This window comes from Lycium barbarum, chromosome 7 (assembly GCF_019175385.1).
Source record: "Lycium barbarum isolate Lr01 chromosome 7, ASM1917538v2, whole genome shotgun sequence".
NCBI classification, from domain to species: Eukaryota; Viridiplantae; Streptophyta; class Magnoliopsida; order Solanales; family Solanaceae; genus Lycium; species Lycium barbarum.
The window spans coordinates 115513236-115531999 of NC_083343.1; the positions used below are offsets into that span (position 1 = coordinate 115513236).

General features: G+C 31.6%; 1 protein-coding gene across 1 annotated transcript; it reads right to left on the reverse strand.

Moving 5' to 3' along the window:
- Nucleotides 1–1082: 1082 nt before the first annotated feature.
- Nucleotides 1083–5243, reverse strand: LOC132602465 (probable WRKY transcription factor 51). Its single transcript, XM_060315307.1, has 3 exons — nucleotides 4902–5243; nucleotides 4426–4575; nucleotides 1083–1332 (listed from the first exon to the last, which is right to left on the reverse strand). Exons 1-3 carry the CDS (start codon nucleotides 5120–5122, stop codon nucleotides 1146–1148), a joined length of 558 nt encoding a protein of 185 aa, XP_060171290.1. The 5' UTR covers nucleotides 5123–5243; the 3' UTR covers nucleotides 1083–1145.
- Between the last annotated feature and the right edge of the window lie 13521 nt (nucleotides 5244–18764).

Consider the following 18764-nt stretch of genomic DNA (forward strand, 5'->3'; position numbering starts at 1 on the left):
ATGGAGTAGTCAATGAAAAATATGGAAAATAGATAAAAGATAAATGGGAATGGTGGCCTTTGAGAGGTGTCACATCACCCTGTTTATGCCTAGCTTTATATTATACTGTATATAGATTCCGACAAAGTAAATCGTACACCTTCCGTGCCAATTTTCATGTTGAGGTTGGAGCGTTGGATTAAAAACTCCTTCCGTCTCAAAATCATAGTCTTAGTTTGATTTGACACGGAATTTAAGAAATAAAGAAAAAATTTTAAAATGTGTGGTCTAAAACAAGCCTTAGATATTTATATATCTGTAAATCATTTTATAAAGTTAAATTATTTCAAAATATAAAAATGTATCAATGTTTTTAAGAAAAATTAATTAGAAAAGTAACTGAATCTTTTTTGAACGGATGGAGTATAAAATTTAAAAAAGACACTGTGCGTAATTTACCTTTGATTTGACGTCAAAGAGTGGGGTCCACAACCTGGCGGAAGAAGACCCAACGGTTGGTTTTTGGGGGGTCAAGCCAAGGAGTGATTCTTTACCTCTAAATTTCTCATTTCATGCTTAATAACATGATTTAAGTTTAAAAATTAATTAGAAAAGTAACTGAATCTTTTTTGAACGAATGAAGTATAAAGTTTAAAAAGACACTGTGCGTAATTTACCTTTGATTTGACGTCAAAGAGTGGGGTCCACAACCTGGCGGAAGAAGACCCAACAGTTGGTTTTTGGCGGGTCAAGCCAAGGAGTGGTTCTCTACCTCTAAATTTCTCATTTCATGCTTAATAACATGATTTAAGTTTCATGTTCAATCTATATCATCACATGAATTGGGATGCAGAAACATACTCCAAATATGACGTGACATGGCCACATAAGCAAGAAAAAACTTTTAACGAATAAATATATATATGTACGGGTAAAATATATTTTACACTTACAACAGTGTTGCTCATAGTTAATCAACTATAAGACAATACAATTATATGGTAGCTGCAAACTGCGAGAAGTCATATATATCACACATGAATGACATGATATTAACTAATGAAATAATAGAATATAATGTTCAATATATTTGTACACTAGCTAACAATCACAAAGGTACCCTGTTGCCTTCTAATGGAAGTTGTAAAATCTGAAATTGCTCATCATCAACAAGAGCAATGCGTCCATTCATTGAGGAAATTGAGTGGCATTTCATGGTTGTAATTGATAGAGGAGCTGCTTTCATGGCTGTGTCTGCCTTCATATGTTGTAATCAAATAGCTTGAATCATGTCCGTCTCTTTCTACCCTCTTCTTTACCTTGCATCCTCCAATTGAACATTTGTAGTAATTCCTATTAATTTTGCAAAATAGGTAAGCATATCATTAGTTAGAGTCTGCTAGCTATATGAGTCTTCTATGTTGACGTTCATTCGGACCCATTTCAATTTTATACTATGGGTCTATTTGGAAAGCCACCAGGTAATTGGAATTGGTGTAATTACTAGGGAGTAATTACACAACCTAATATTACACGTTATTATAATTAGAACGATCTGTTTGTTTGTCATAACACAATTACTATGTAATTAAAAGCGTACTGTTTGGTTGCACAAGTGTAATTACACAGTTTGTTTAATTTAAAAATAAATTTAATTATAAAAATTAAAAATTAATATTTGAAAATGTCCCACATCGGTGGTTAATGAGATGAGTGGTCTCCTTCTATGGACTTGGACAATCCTCCCCTCGTGAGCTAGTTTTTTGGATTGAGTTAGACTCAAGGTTCATTTCTTTACATGTTATCAGAGCTTTGTCCCTGTTTAGTGTTGGTCTTTAATATTTGCCATTCAAATGAGCTGGTTTTAATTTTTGCACTTCGAGATGAGTAGTCTCCTTACATGGACTTGGACAATGCTATCCTCATGAGCTAGCTTCTGGGGTTGAGTTAGGCTCAAGATTCATTTCTCTACATGTTTATGAGCTATGGTTTGCTCATTTGGTAAGATTGTAAGAATTTGATAAGTTTTTGATAGTTTTCACAGATTGTGAAGGTTTTATGTTTACAAGAAAAAGTATAACTTTTGAGATCCAAATTGCATGTCTAAAAAAAAAAATCAACTTCAAAGATCATGACCAAACAAACCCTAAATAATTCATCTGTTTTTCCAAACTGACACTCTATTTTAACATGCATGTGAATCTCTTAATTAATTTAAGACTTACGTTCTTTTTTTTGTTTTTACCCTTATAATGGGATTTTCCTCTCAATGAATTTCTATCAATCTTTTCAGTAGAAGTATAGCCTCTATTCCAGATCTACCAAGCGTAAATCCAAACTAGTCTAGTATCATCTTTATATTAATGTCCTTTCAGCATGTAATGCAATGAAAATTCAGGCTACTTTGAATATCTCATAATTGTGTTATATGCCAAAATCAAAATACTCTCTCTACATTGTTTTTGGTTATGACAAGACCTGCAGCGGCTATCCTTCGAGTGCGCACAGGATAAATCCCGCTTTTGTGCAATAGCTCGCAAGCCACACCCGCACTAGGCAAGCCCCGTGCAACAAGTTCGACCCAGAAGGCAAATCCCCTACTTGTTGTAGGCAGGGAGTTTCGAACCTGAGACCTCCATGTGGTGTCACATTGGATGGCCTTGTTAGATATACTACTTTGAACTCTCCGAGGCTCATTCAAATATCAATATACATATAGACAATAGACAATATACATATAGACAATATATTTTCTTAATATATCAATATACATATAGACAATATACAATATACATATAGACAATATATTTTCTTAAAATAGACAATATACATATAGACAATATATTTTCTTAATATATCAATATACATATAGACAATATACAATATACATATAGACAATATATTTTCTTAAAATATCAATATACATATAGACAATATATTTTCTTAATCTTCATATTTTCCTAGACCAAGTTACTATTACCACTTTTCTGTTAAGCTTATCTTGTAAATTGTTACAATACTATTTTGAGCAGTGGAATGAAATTCATCTTCAGCAGTTTATTGATATATATAATCATGATATACCATTATGTGATCAAACTAAAGTACTCCACTTAGAAACAAATATCCAGTACAGTAACGACAACTAGAAACAAATAATAACCTTTCTATATGTGCTTTGAGTCGGACAATTTCTATTTGGTGTAGCAAATAAAGAAATTCCATAGCGACAGGACCAGGGACATGTGTGTGACTAACCATAAGAAGCAAGTACAATATACAGGTACACTTTTTTTTTTTGGTAAGAACAATAACTAGGTACACAATCAACAATAACATCTAACTAATTAGCACTTAATTAATACCGATATGGCCATGTTAGAAGCAAGAATTAATTATGATTTTGAAATGAGTTTTAGTTATGTATATACACTATAGTGTAATTAATGATCATTTTTACACCATCAAGTCATCTTTACCTATTATAATAGGCAACATGCCTTACAAATCCTATATTCTAAAGAGACAATTACTTGTAGATATCTTTTTTGGCTAGCTATTCTTGATACCAATGATGTATATAAAACTCGAACTGAATATATTCTTGGGTACCCCCAAGATTGAGTGCAGCAAATGCTAGAAGTGGCCCTAATCTTCAAGGTATACATAGCAAATAAACAACTTGGTCAGTGAGAATGTCCATCTAATCAATTTAAGGTTCAATTTCCCCTCGTTTAGAAACAGTGAGGACAAAAATAAGAAGCATTTCCAAAGGATAGGAACTCATCAAGGGCAGAAATTTGGAGCATGTATCATAATCAGGACCACCAAAAACATTAATGCATAATATAATTAGTGATTGTATCTTTTTTCTACCTATTTTTAGGTATATACCCACAAACAGTAATTTTTAATTCTTGTTGAAGCTTGAGTCTTTTGTGAAGTCTTTGTTAATTTGAAATATTTGGTAGATTTTTAGAACCAAAAAATTGGGTTTTGCTCTATGTCATGTGTCTTCGAGAATTTCCTTGAGTATTTCTGAAATAATTCTTTTTCAAAAGCAAAGTAAAATAAACAGATTAGAGGTTTTTCTTAACACTAATAGATGGCAATTACCATCCTTTCGAGTCAAGAAGAGAAAACCTGGTGTGCTCATCTTCAAGCCACCTTGAAGTACCATCTTTATTGTTAATTTTTTTTTGCGTTTTGGAACATGTAATTGTTCACAGCTCTTTTAACTTGATCTCTCCAAGTTATCAACTCTCAAAAGAAGGTCAGGCCTAGTCCTCCTTAAAACGTATGCAAGTTTCAGTGGTAATAAAATTGTGACTCAAATTTCAAAAAGAAAAAAAAAAAGTGGAATTTACTCCCAGAAAAAATCTTGCGTCAATATTGATCATCATATTGGTGAGATGGGCATGCATGAGCTCATCATTTATAATTTACCTTGGATTTGTGTTGCTTTTCACCTTCTTCTTCCCATACTTTCTCCATTTATATCCATCATCCAAGATCTCAAGTTGAGTCTTTGTTCTAAAAACAATAACATGTCTTTGATTTATCTTCTCTAATTTCTTTATCCCCACTTTGGATTTTCTGTAAAAACATCAAAAACTACATAAATAAATATATATACCAACGATTACAAAAATGTTCTACAATAGATTATGATCGTATAACATGAGCTAGCTTGTGATATAGATTTACCTAATTTCAAATCGGTTATTGCAAGAACTATAAATAAAGGATCAAGATCCGGTATAAAATTTATAAGGTAACTCATATATAATGCTATAGTTCAAACAAAACCCACTTAAAATCTTTACTAAATTATGATCGGCCAAGCAACTAAACATATTCCCGAGCTTAGTGCTCGAAAAAGTCATAATTCTAGCCAAGATCTTCTTAGCTTGATGACTTACTCTTTCAAGTGGTTAATGTGTGGTGGTGTAGCATAAAAGGATCCAGCAGGATTTCCACTATTGATATTAATTTCCTGCATGATGGGATTTTCTGAAAGGGAAGTACTATGGTTGTTTTTATTGATAGGAGAATAGTCAACAAGAAGCTGATCAAGAAATGTAGAAGATTCAAAATCTTGATCAAGAGAATCTTGAAAATTATAACTACAATCTTGAGTCATATGTGAGTAAAGAAAGGGAAAAGTAAAATTAGGGTTTCCTGTCTGAGGAATGCTTGTTTCTAGGAAGGTGGAGTGCAGAGTGTTTGGAGAAAAATTAAACCAAAAGCCAGTAAGAACAAAGAAAGACTTTGTGATCGAGAGAGTGACTTTGATAGAATATGGTGTGCTTACTATTTGGTGGTCTGTGCTTCTATATAACATTGTAGATTTTTGTGATCTTTGTCTTGAGAGAGCTTCTCACCACCTTCCTAGTAGGATCTATGGAGTTTCTAATATCTTTATTTTTTTTCTCTATGCATGCGATATTTAAAATTTGTTGGCTCGATTAATTCAAATTTACACCGCGCAATACTCGTTAAAAGGGAAAAGGCCTCCCTAGTAGGAGTGTCTCTAACTCCAGAGCACGTATCTAAAACCTCTGGTTAAGGTTGGTGGCAGTTGGCGGGAGCCACATAGACTGAAGAGTATTTAATTGAACACCCTTCCATCGGAAAATTATATTGTGTATATAGAAAAATCATGTTGCATATATAAGTCAAACATCACTTTTTATATTATACAAATAATATATTAAATCTTAAACATCCTTAATGAAATCCATGAGTTCGCTACTCACTGATGGAGAGATTTTATCCATCTCACCGTGCTTTAGTGCTAGTTTCTAACTTTGTAATGAGGCGTCGTTGATGCATACGTAATCAGGGATGCGATAAATAAGACAAGACTAGAATAATCATTTTTCCCTTTTGTGGAATAAAAGTGCATTAACTAGTAGGACAATTATTAGATATTTCAATATAATAAGGATAATTTGTTGCCTTCATAGAAATATAGTTTAGTACAGTAAATCAGACTTCTCTATAACGGCATTCGCGTATAATAGCATATCTTTATAACAGCTAAGATTTTTCGAAACTGGTCTTTTATGTTATATTTTACTTCTCTATAACAGCATTTTACTTATAACGGCAATGACCAATTTTATGATAGTACGCACTTTGTAAAATTACCCCTCATATAACAGTTATCTGCTTTTTCGGGTAATATAGTAGTTAATTATCTCTATAAAAAATAGAATATATATGGTTACCAATAATATATGTATAGATTTTGATCAAATAGTTAATTTGATACCTTAATATATTATATTTATGACAGAATATTACATATGAATACATATTTGTAATCTAAGAATATCATTGTCTTCTATAACTTTATTTAATATACATATGAATATCATTGTTTTATTACAATAAATAAAAGAGCTTCATGGAAAAATATTTAATTTGATATTTTAATATACTATATTTCTATAGATTTAAAATGTTTGTCTTAGAGCTTAAAATTTTATACATTCAAATATTCAATTATGAATTTATTGAAATTGTATTAACTTTCTTAAATGTTTAGTTAGTGAAGTATTCATATCTTTGAGATTTATATTTTAAATAATTTGTTATTTTTTACAACATTAAAAATAAAAAGCATAGGTTTTATGCATCTTTTTTGCCTATAACAGCCACATATTATTTTAATGGCAATGTTGTTATAGGTGTATAACAGCAACTCTTTATAACAGCCAAAAAATTTCGGACCCAACGATGCTGTTATAGAGGGGTTTGACTGTACATGGAGATGTTTTTCTCTTGTCATAAATTAAATATTGTTTTTTTGTTTCGACGGTCTTCACATATTCTCCTTTGATTGTAAAATATTCTAACTATATAGAAGAGTCGGTTGGGGCTCACTTTATCGTCGTCCGTTCCACTTAATAGAAGAGCCGGTTGGGGCTTACTTTATCGTCGTCCGATCCACTTTAAAAAAAAAATTGTGGGCCCCATATATATTAAATAACAACTCATATTAAAAAAATTGTGGACCCTATATATATTAATCAATAACTAATATTAAAAAAAAAATTGTGGGCCCCATAATTCATATATATATATATGTATATCCGTTCCAATTTAATTAAAAAGAATTGTGGGCCCCATATATATTAAACAATAACTAATATTAAAAAATAGTGTAAATTAATAATGTCCAAAAAAAAAAATGCACCCCGTATTAAAAAATTAAATAATATTCATGTAATTTCCAAAGTATCTCATTAAGTCAATAATGATGGATTCATTGCCACGTGGGTATTCATAGCAAACACGAATATAATAAAGTTTTAAATATGGAACACAAACTACAATATTATATTAATCGCGTTTTGAACATAGTATCCCATATTGACAAAATCAAGCAATATATATATAAAAAAAAGTGAATCTCATATTAAAAAAATAAAAAATGTCAAAAAAAAAAGTGCAGACTTTGTATTCGTAGCAAACACTAATATAATAAAGTTTTAGATACGGAGCACAAATTAAAATGTTATATCAATCGTGTTTTGAACATAGTATATATATATATATATATATATATATATATATAAAAATAGTGCAAACTAATAATGTCCAAAAGGGTGGGCCCCATACTAAACAACACCAAGCAATATAGAAAATAACAATAAAAAAAATAAAAACTATATAAAGCATGGGCTTAGACCCATGCTTCGTCGTCCGTTGTCCTTTAAAAAAAAAGGTGGGCCCCATATTAAATAACACCGAACAATAAAAATAAAAATAAAAAGTGGAAGTCACCATCTCCAAACTCATGGGAAAAAAAAAAAGTGGACCCTATATTATCAAAATCAACCAATATCAAAAAAAAAAAAAAAAAAGTGAACCCCATATTAAAAAAAAATATAATGTTAAAAAAAAAACTGCTGGCTTTGTATTCGTAGCAAACACTAATATAATAAAGTTTTAGATACAGAGCACAAACTACAATGTTATATTAATCGTGTTTTGAACATAGTATATGTATATATATTATATGCATAAAAATAATACAAACCAATAATGTCCAAAAAAAAAAAGTGCATCCCACAAAGAGTGGACCTCATACTAAACAACATCAAGCAATATAAAAAAATAAAAAAAAAATTGGAATCCACCATCTCTAAACTCACTGTAAAAAAAAGTGGACCCCATATTAACAAAATCAAACAATATCAACAAAAAAACAAAAAAAAAGTGAACCTCATATTAAAAAAAAATAATGTCAAAAAAAAGTACAGACTTTGTATTCGTAGTAAACACTAATATACTAAAGTTTTAGATACGGAGTACAAACTACAATGCTATATTAATCGTGTTTTGAACATAATATATATATATATATATATATATATATATATATATGCATAAAAATAGTGCAAATTAATAATGTCCAAAAAAAAAGTGCACTTCATATTAAAAAATCAAACAATATTCATGTAATTTCCAAAGTATCTCATTAAGTCAATAATGATGGATTCATTGTCACGTGCGTATCAATCCATTAGTAGGAGCAAATGAAATTGTTTTTCTTCAAAAAGTTAAGTAGTCAAACCATACAGTTTTCTTTCTTTTTTTATATTAGCCTGAGATCTAATCTAGCTATTAAACTGTTGTATTTGCTATTCCGCCATGTCATTTATTTGTTACGTTCACTAAAATAAATATACTTAAAATATTTATATTTTAAAATAAGATAGAATTTAATGCAAAAGACAACATGACAAGTAAAATGAGCTAAAACGAGAATATTTACCAAAAATTAAAAAATAGTATTTCTTCGTTTAAATAGAAAATCAATTTCTACTTTATTTCGTTTTAAACATGTAAAATTAATTTAATAATTTGAATTAGAATTATCCAAATCAGAATTTGATAAAAAATAATAAGTATTTTACACCTTTAAATTAATCGATTAAAATTGAAAGTATCAACTGATGCTTAAATATTGTTATTGTTTTATCTCAAAAAGAGGAAAATATTTTCCTTTTAAACAAGTCTTCTCTTTTTAAAAAATATTAATAAATTTGCCGATTTTGTATTCGTAGCAAACATTAATATAATAAAATTTTAGATACGAAGCACAAACTACAATGTTATATTAATCATGTTTTAAACATAATATATATATAGATATATAATCACTATTCAAAGACAACTACATACACATAGATGCACTATAATCTAAAGTGTTGGGCCCGTGCGCAGCACGGGCATAGGCCGTCTAGTAATTAAAAAGAATTACAGGCATGACGACTATTAGAAGGAATTATCTTTTGCATTTTAATTAAAACTAGATACCAGAGCCCGTGCCAGCACGGGCCCAACATATATTTATAATTTTATTCAACATATATTTATAATTTTATTTTTATGCAATTATAAAAAGAATTGATATATTCTACAACATTTCTTGAAAGTCACGTATGTAAAGATAGAAATTTTGGGAGCACGGGTTCAATAATTTGTGCCATGATATTATTTCTTTGTTTCAGTTTATATGACTTTATTTAAGAAAAAGGCTAATAGACACTTTTTAAACTACGCGTTAATCAAATTTGAACCAGAATTTCAAAACTTATTGAATTTTTAACTACTTCTAAATACAGAAACGTCATTTGAACTACCATTCCCCCTAGGCTAAAACGTGAAACTTTTTATACATATGGTGATTATGTATATTGTGTCATATAACATGGACATAGATGCGGTATAAGATTTCTATTTTTTTTTTTTACTTAACCTATCATAAGTGTGTACTAATAAATTATTTTGGCTATTATGGTGCTCCGTATATAATTAGAAACTAAAGACATTGGAAAATGCCTTTTGAGAATGTAATTACCATCTTAGTTTCTTTTTAGGATATTAAACAATACTGTAATAAACATCTGAGTAATTTATTTTATCAATTGTAACAATATTCAATTAATTTAATTATAGAATTACAGTTGGTGAGGTAAGATATCATCCATGAAACTACAAAATGTAATCAGTTGTTATAGTAACTTTTAAAAAATGAAGCTTGATAATAATATATTCAGAACTACTTTTGAAAAATTAATCACCCTTATTGACTTAATGGGGATATTTTGAAAATTCCATGAATATTGCTTGATTTTTTAATATGGGGTCCACTTTTTTTTCCAGTTGTAACAATACTCAATTAATTTGATTATAGAATTACAGTTGGTGAGGTAAGATATCACCGATGGAACTACAAAATGTAATCAGTTGTAATAGTATTTTTTTTTTTAAATGAAGCTTGATAATAATATATTCAGAACTACTTTTGAAAAATTAATCAACATTATTGACTTAATGGGGGATACTTTGAGAATTACATGGATATTGCTTGATTTTTAATATGGGGTCCACATTTTTTTTTTTTGATATTGCTTATTTTTTAATATGGGATCCACATTTTTTTTTATATTGCTTGATTTTTTTAAATATGGGATCCACTTTTTTTTTTCTTTTTTTTTACATGAGTTGGAGGTGGACGACGAAACCACCTCCGAACTCATGCTTATATATAGTAGAAAAACTATACAGTAAATTAATATTTTTTTTGGTGGAAAGTAAAGTTTTATTATTCACCAGACAAAACATGTACAGTCTCCTACTCTACTCCTGACTCTGCTGCTATTACAAGTTATCATAAGTAATCTATCTATCACTGTATAAGCTACTATTTATGTGTATAGTTGCCTGCCATATCTGCACTCTTTCCTTTTACTGTTACTATTCATTCTTATGTATACCTCTTGCTTGATCGTATCACAAACAAATCTAGGCATTGGTACTGTCATTTGCCAAACTGCTGTGTTCCTAGCCCTCCATATGCTATAGATCAGAACTACTATCATTGCTATGATGAACTCTCTGCAATTCTTCCTCGTACAAATCCGCCATGTACCTTCTATTACGTTTAACTAAATGCAACAACTTCTCGGCTTTTCTTGAACTTGGAGCTACTACTAGATACAAAATAACGATTTGTAAAAAGCTTAAATTTAGGGAACATACAGAACAACTGGTTTTTGATTTAGACGTATTCCAAAAAGTAGATTAAAAAAGAGATGGTTTGTAAGAAATGACAACCATTGCAATGAAGTATTTTTGGTTCATCTGCATAACAAATGCCAAGTCTATTTAGTCTGTATTGGATAAACTCATTGACTGGGCGGAGGGAGGGTGACTTTACAATATTAAGTGTTAGATTAGTGACAATTGAAACTAGTTTGCACTGATTTAAGCAGCTGAAAAATTGATGAAGAAAATAACTTGGTTCACCTTTGATTTTGTGTATAATAACAATGTAGATACTTCTTTTATACATAGTTATACACCATTTATTGATGACTATACAGAACATATACATCATTCATACACTGCATATACAATGTATATATCATGCATAATAGCGTATATGTACTGTATATTGATGTATAAAAGTGTATATACAGCATATTTTAAAAATGAATAATGGAAAAATGATGCGGGGCTGCAGTGGCTCGAGTGATAAAGGTAAAAAATAAAAAATTGTTATAAAATAATAAAGCAAGCAACAAGAATATTGTGGAGAAAGAGAGAAGAGGGGAGAGTTCTTATTTCTTATGAGGGATGAAATACAATGAAAAGAACCCCTCTATTTACAGGAGAGAATTGACTTGGTGCCAAAGTCACAAACCCAAAAATTCCTCCTAAAGATAGACATCACAATATTATAATAATATTTATAACACTCCCCCTTGATGTCTATTTCGATGGATAATGTGCCTCGTTAAAACCTTACTAGAAAAAACCCAATGGGAAAAAATCTAGTGAAGGAAAAAGAGTACACATTTCTAATAATACGCTATTTGGTTGCCTCATTAAAAACCTTACAAGGAAAAACCCAATGGGACAAAAACCTTAAAAGGGAAAAAGAGTATCACGCGTATTAACTCCCCCTGATGAGAACTTCAATCCAAAAACTTAAATCTTCACACTCCAATCTTGTGAACCATCTTCTCGAAAGTTGCAGTTGATAGAGACTTGGTGAACAAATCAACCATATTATCACTTGAATGAATTTGTTACATGTTGATATCACCATTCTTCTGAAGCTCGTGTGTGAAGAACAACTTTGGTGAAATAAGCTTTGTCCTTTTATGAATCCACTCTTTAGTTGGGCTATGTATGTTGTTGCATCTTCAATCTTTGGATAGAGTTGCATCGGCATATAATATTGTTGAAATCACTCCAAGTGCATTCCTGACTTGCTTTATAAACAATTGTTATCTGTATATGATTTGAGTGTCATGTAAAATAACATTGTATGACTGTAATCCCTGATAGTCATAGCAAAATATATGAATGCATTAATTGCATAAAGATATGGCACTTCAGGACCAAAGAATTCTGCAAGTTCAACTTCTTTCAACAGATAATAAATCGCTTTTGAGATGTTATACCCCGTACATTTATATGACGAATTATCCGCAAGAAAATCGACTCAAGTTAAAGGCGGAATTATTTTCGGATACGAAATAGAAATCGTTAATTTTCAATTTTAATTAAAACATAAATTGTGTATGAATTTTATTGGTATAAAGATATTATTGGAGATTAGGGGTAAATTAACTATGATTAGATTATTAAGTGGGATTAAAATTTAAATCACTTCATTAATTAATTAAGCTTAAAGGGCCATGTGGGCCCCACCCAAAAAAAAAAAAAAAGGGAATCAAATCTGAAAATTTACAAGACAAGGTGGAATATTGAATCATTAAGTGGGGGTGTACGTGTAACATGGTGGGAAACCATATACATAGAATAAGGCAAAGTGCAAATGGCATTTTCCAATGCATTTGTTGGATATCAACTTTCAAGAACAAGAAAGCATATGCATGACTTCTCACGGCCAGATTGAGGTTTTAAAAAAAAAAAAAATCAGTTTGTAGCTTAATAAAATTCTAAGGAGAAGACAAGGAGATAGAGGTGGAAAAGCAAGAACAAGTATAAAGATTTAAGACACAAATTGGGGTCAAGTATCCAAGGTAAGAATTGGTTATTTCTTTTACATTTAGAATGAGTTGGATGCATTGTGAATATGTATAAAATGGTGCATGTTGGTATTGAATGTTGTTGAAATTTAAAGTTAGCCGTGTGAAGGGCTTATGTGAAGTAATGTTTGAATTTCTTGTACATGTATTAAGGATGGTTTGAATGATGTAGTGTGTTTGAAAGGAATGAAAATTATGGAATTTTGTATGTGGTTGTGTTGAAGCCGTGTAGGAGTTGATTTAAGGAGTTAATGGACTGTTTTATGTGATTTTTATATAATTTTTATGCAATTATGAAAGTAAGATGCTAAATGTGAACTATGGTTGTTATTAATGAATTTGGAAGGAAAACAATGCGATTTGGTAGTTTCGTTGCAATTGTAGAAGTTTCGAATGGAATATGGAAATGGGCGGAATGGTTCGAACCCTTGGATATTGTTTAAAATGTTATTGAAATATGTTTGGGTAATCTTGAGTTAGTTAATGAATATGGAAAAATGTTGATATTAGTTGGAGGGTGTGAAGTTAGAATGGAAGAGTTACATTATGTGGAAAGGAAGGGAAAATTTTTGGATTGTTGGAAATGTTGTATGAATTGCTTAGAATGTCTTTAAGTATTGTTGGTATGGATTCGGGTTAGTATTTAAATATATAAGCATCGATGTTGGCTTGAAGGTAAGTCGTCGAGTTGAATTTATGAAAGTTGTTGAATGATGTAAAAGAGAGTTACTATTATTATTTTGCCTTTCGAATTGGTTATCAATGTTACTAGGTTGGTTATTGTGGTTGTTGTTGTTGATTTTGAGCGAGATAAATTCTCGGGATGGCCTATTTACAGGGGAAGTGCTGCCGAATTTTCTGTAGAATTTAATGATTAGTTTGGAATGAATGGCTTAAGTGCCCTTAGCTAATGATTGGTATTCGTTGGCGTAATTGTAGACCTTGGGGAGCCCGAGGCGTAGATTTGGATTAGCTTTAGATTGGTTATCTTGGAAGTGCGTTCGAGGTATGTAAAGCTATCCCTTTTCTTCTTTTGGCATGTCCTAGGTGTACTAGGATCGGATTCGAGCCTCGGAAAATATTCTGCTCATCGGAATCCGCATTTGAAAATATCCCTCTTTCATTCAATAGAATTGAACCTTTTTTTGTATGCTTTCTTGAAAATTATGCAAACCTTCCCCAAACTTTATGAAAAGTTATAAAATGTCCGTAGAACCTTCGTAGGTGACCCCATAAGCCTAAAATGCGTAATTTGAGCCCACCGCCTTGCTTGTCCCAAGGTGGGCCCACTAGTCCCGGTTTTACCCTTATTGTACTTAAGGCTCGTTTTCGAGCAGTTTTTGGAAAGAAATGTTCTGACTACTCTTTTAACTACTAAACAAAAATTGTTTTAAATAATTCATTAAGTCTTATAAATTGTTTTGGCACTCGGAACGACTTCAGAAAGGTTATGCTTCTGTAATTCATTATGACATCCGAAACTCACTTATTATGATCCCGTCTGACTTCATTGAATTGGTTTGTCATTGATATGCCTCATCGAGTCTCTGAAAATATTTATGATATTTTAACTGCATTTAGTTTCTCGCTACTCTATTCGTGGATGACCCAATGTTTCCCACACTGAGCCCGGGCCAGGATATGTTGTCAAGCGTAATCCTCTGCATTGTTCGTCGTGCCTCGATGTGAGGGGGCAGGTATACGTGTACATGGGTTTGTGGAGTATGCTGTGCCATGTACACATGTTCTGATATGATTTGCCATGGCCATCTGATATGATATACTATGTTACGGGGTTATGCCCCTATTCTGATTCTTCTGTGTTGTGGCACCAGCGTCGGGAGGGTGGCCACGTTCTGTCTGCCGAGTCCCTTGGCAGGGGTCGGATTTGATATGACATATGTTTCTGTACACACTCCGCATGTTTTGAAAATATGTATTTGATACTTTGGATTTTCTACTCACTTTTTCTGTACGTTCTGTACCAGTTATGATTTTGTTTCTGTAATTCAGGCTTTACATATTCAGTACATATTTCGTACTGACCCCCTTTCTTCGGGGGCTGCATTTTCATGCCGCGCAGGTACATACGACAGGTTCCCTGATCCGCCCGCTTAGGATCTTATTCTGCTATTCTGAGGCGCTCTCTTATCCGGAGCCTATATTTTTGGTACAGTCTCCTGCTATTTTATAAATGTACGTCACTCAGGGGTACGACGGGGCCCTGTCCCGTCATATGATTCTGTCGGTCTGTTTAGAGGTCTGTGGACATGTTTGTGGGTTGGGGTCTTTCTGTACAAATGCGTGTATATGTTGTGTTTGGGCGATCTCATTCGCCGCGGCGGCCGGTCCGCATATGTTTAAATGTTGCTTCGTTGGCCCTGTGTGGTCTTTTGTTGGTATTTTCTGTGCGCAGGGTTATTTTGGATAGCCTGTAAAACAAAGGAAACTCTGCCGAAATTTTTCTGGAAATTATCTAACTTTGAAATATAGCCTTGTCGGCTTCCGCTATATACTTGAATGCGTTTGATAAAATTTGAGATAGCATTTGATAGATGTGTTCGGGTGCTCAGATCGGGCACTAGTCACGGCCTATGGGGTTGGGTCGTGACAAGAACTCTTCAAGAGTTTCAATAATATTCAAGCAATCAACTTGCACCAATGATATGACAGATTTTGATTTTCACAAAGACATGAGGATAAATAGATCATTTGTGCCCTTAGTCAGTAAATATTCATTTAGATGATAAAATCGTGTTCACCTTGCTTCACTTAATTCATATAAGAATTATGAACAAATTTCTACAACTTGCATAAGCTTCAGGCATTTAAAATTCTTCAGGAATTTTCATATCATTTTGTCAAGTGATTCATATAGGATGTGACAACATCTATTTCTATTTAAATGATATGACATCTTCTGGTGTCTGGACAGCAGGTCAAATAAGCTTTATGCTTATCAAGTGTACCAAGATGCGTCATTTCACTTGATAATAATTTCTACGTTAGCATGCTTTAATAAACGTAGAATTTAGATCCTCACAATCTTTTATAATATTGCGCTATATTGTATCAAAAATATCGTCGACGGTATATCATTTATATCGGTTCGCAATGTGACATAACTTATTGAGATCTCATCACTTCCATTATTTTTAGGTACCTAAACCTCTCATGAGGTTTCATGAAGTATTATGTCATAGGCTCTTCAAGAGCACATTGCCTCTTTATAATGATCATTGACCATTTGCTCCTCTTTCTTTGCAATGATTATTGCGTTTGGAACCGATTAGTCTACCACGCTTCATGCATGTTGTAGACTATGTCCTTCAGGGACATGAATTTAATAGGAGCATTTTGCAGCTTAAATTAGAAATTAATTTTGGATCAGCAAATGCTTCTAGCATTTGAGTTGAATTATCCTTTTAATGAGGATCACACTAATGATAATTCATAATATATTCCTCAGCTGCTTATTCTCTCCCTCTTATGTTAGAAAAACTAACATATATCCCATATTCTTTGAGGGAATCCATCTTCACACATCATGGTAGATTAATTAATCATATACCATACATAAAAACTGTTAGATGGTAATATCTGGTTCCTAATCCTGACCCAATTGTGAGGGGAGAATTTAATATAATTTATTGGTCTGAAGCATACAAGTAGTATTGTATCTCAGACCAGCACATAAAGCTTTGTTCTCATAAATAATGGTTTAGCTATTTATCGGAGGCATTCAACGCCAATCCAGCTTGAATATAAACCAGCATTAACAAGATGAATTATCTTGATTACATACTCTGAAAATTGTGCTCTCAACTCAATTATTTTGAGCAAGTAACTTTGCATAGGTCAAACTGCAGGTTGACAATAAACACACATGTGACTGTCTTATCGATGCATCTATTTGAGACATCACATAATAGGTGAACGGGCCCATATTCACCTTTTATATTTTTTTCAGAGTTAGGAAATTCAATCCCAACATTAGCCAGTATAATCCACTTATCATGAGAACAAGCAACAAAAATAAATTCTTGAAGAATCTTCTAGTTCTTCAATATATGTCAAATACTCAAGTTACACATCATATTTGAATAGGATGGCAAAACCGCTCATGCCGACTAATAAAATTATCTATACTAGTAAACTTCATGTTTACCATGCCATGTGCTATTTGTTTTAGTAAACTTCTGGTTTACTATGATATGAATTATTTTTGTACCAATAAACTTCTGGTTTATTGTGGCATGCAATTCATCATGCTTATATTTGTGGTACAAATCGAGTAACCTTTCATATTCATATTTCTTTTCCACTATGATATTTTGAAGATATTTAGTCCTCCAATCATTTAAATCTTCAATATGATAGTCATTTACTTTAGTAAACTTCGGGTTTACTACAACTTGTGTTTCGATCATCACACCTTCAAATATTACAATGTACAATGAATGTCATAATAGTATATAAGCTCTTCAGGAGCCTTTAATTTATTCTCCATAATCACATCTTGTTTGGACAGTACTAGTTTCGTGATCTTGTAGATAAATAGTTAGTCCTTCTAGAGCCCTTAATTGATTTGGTACTATCAAATATTACCCTGACATCGCTGGTGTCATGACAAAAAAAATTGCAACCACATGAATATTATAAAGACATTCTTAAATTCATAAATGACCAAAAGTAACATTAAGTTATATAGTCTTTGATACTTTTATGGTAAATATCTCCTTCAGGGAGAATACCGGTTACTAACATCCGAATATTTGTATCAAAGCGGCAACCACATAATTATTTCTTTCTTCATGAAAGTTTTTGTGAGAATTGTCCTTTTCTTCTGAAAAATCAATAAGTAAACATAATATATTAATGTGGTTCTGGTAGAAAGTATTCTACAAAATTTTGTATCCTTTTGCCTTAGAAGAATACATAATAAATGTATCTAAGATGATTTAACGTACGACAGGTACGTGCAACAATGACCTTCATACCACAAAGTAACATTTATATCCTTTGTTATTTTATCTCTTCAGGAGGTGTGTTGTGGCATTCCTTCATTCACTTCGGAGAATGAAACTTCGGTCATTTAGATGAGCTTTTTACATAGTTTTCAATAGCTCATTATTTCTCTCAATCACAAAAAACACCGCTTCAATATATTTCTCAAACTTTTTTTACTTGTCAAAAGTTATCCAATACTTCTAGACCATCAAAATACATATAGAACTATTCCACACTTTAAAAAAAATTGCAGCAAATTAAATATAAATATTTCCTTCGTTATTTTGCCACCTTAAATAAGAGAGTTTGTCCCTTTAAAATTTAAAGTATAAGTAGGTGGCTGGCTATATTGTATAAGTTTGTTAACGTAAAGAAAGATCACACATGGCATTAGAAAGTAGCCCAGTGACATCAGTACTGCTATAGTATTCACAAATTATAAACATATTTAAACTACATTCACGCGTGAACTTATATATGCACACAATATCATGGACATCACCAACATGTAAACATCAACATGTAAACTTAAAAATCTATAGATCTATTACATGGATTTTAATCATATATAGTTCACCATCTTCGGATCGTATTATAGAATTAAATAGAGATTAAACTCTAAAACAAAACCGAAGCTTCCAGAAAAATAAAAAATAAAAAAACCTTTACATACATTATAAAGTCACAACATAT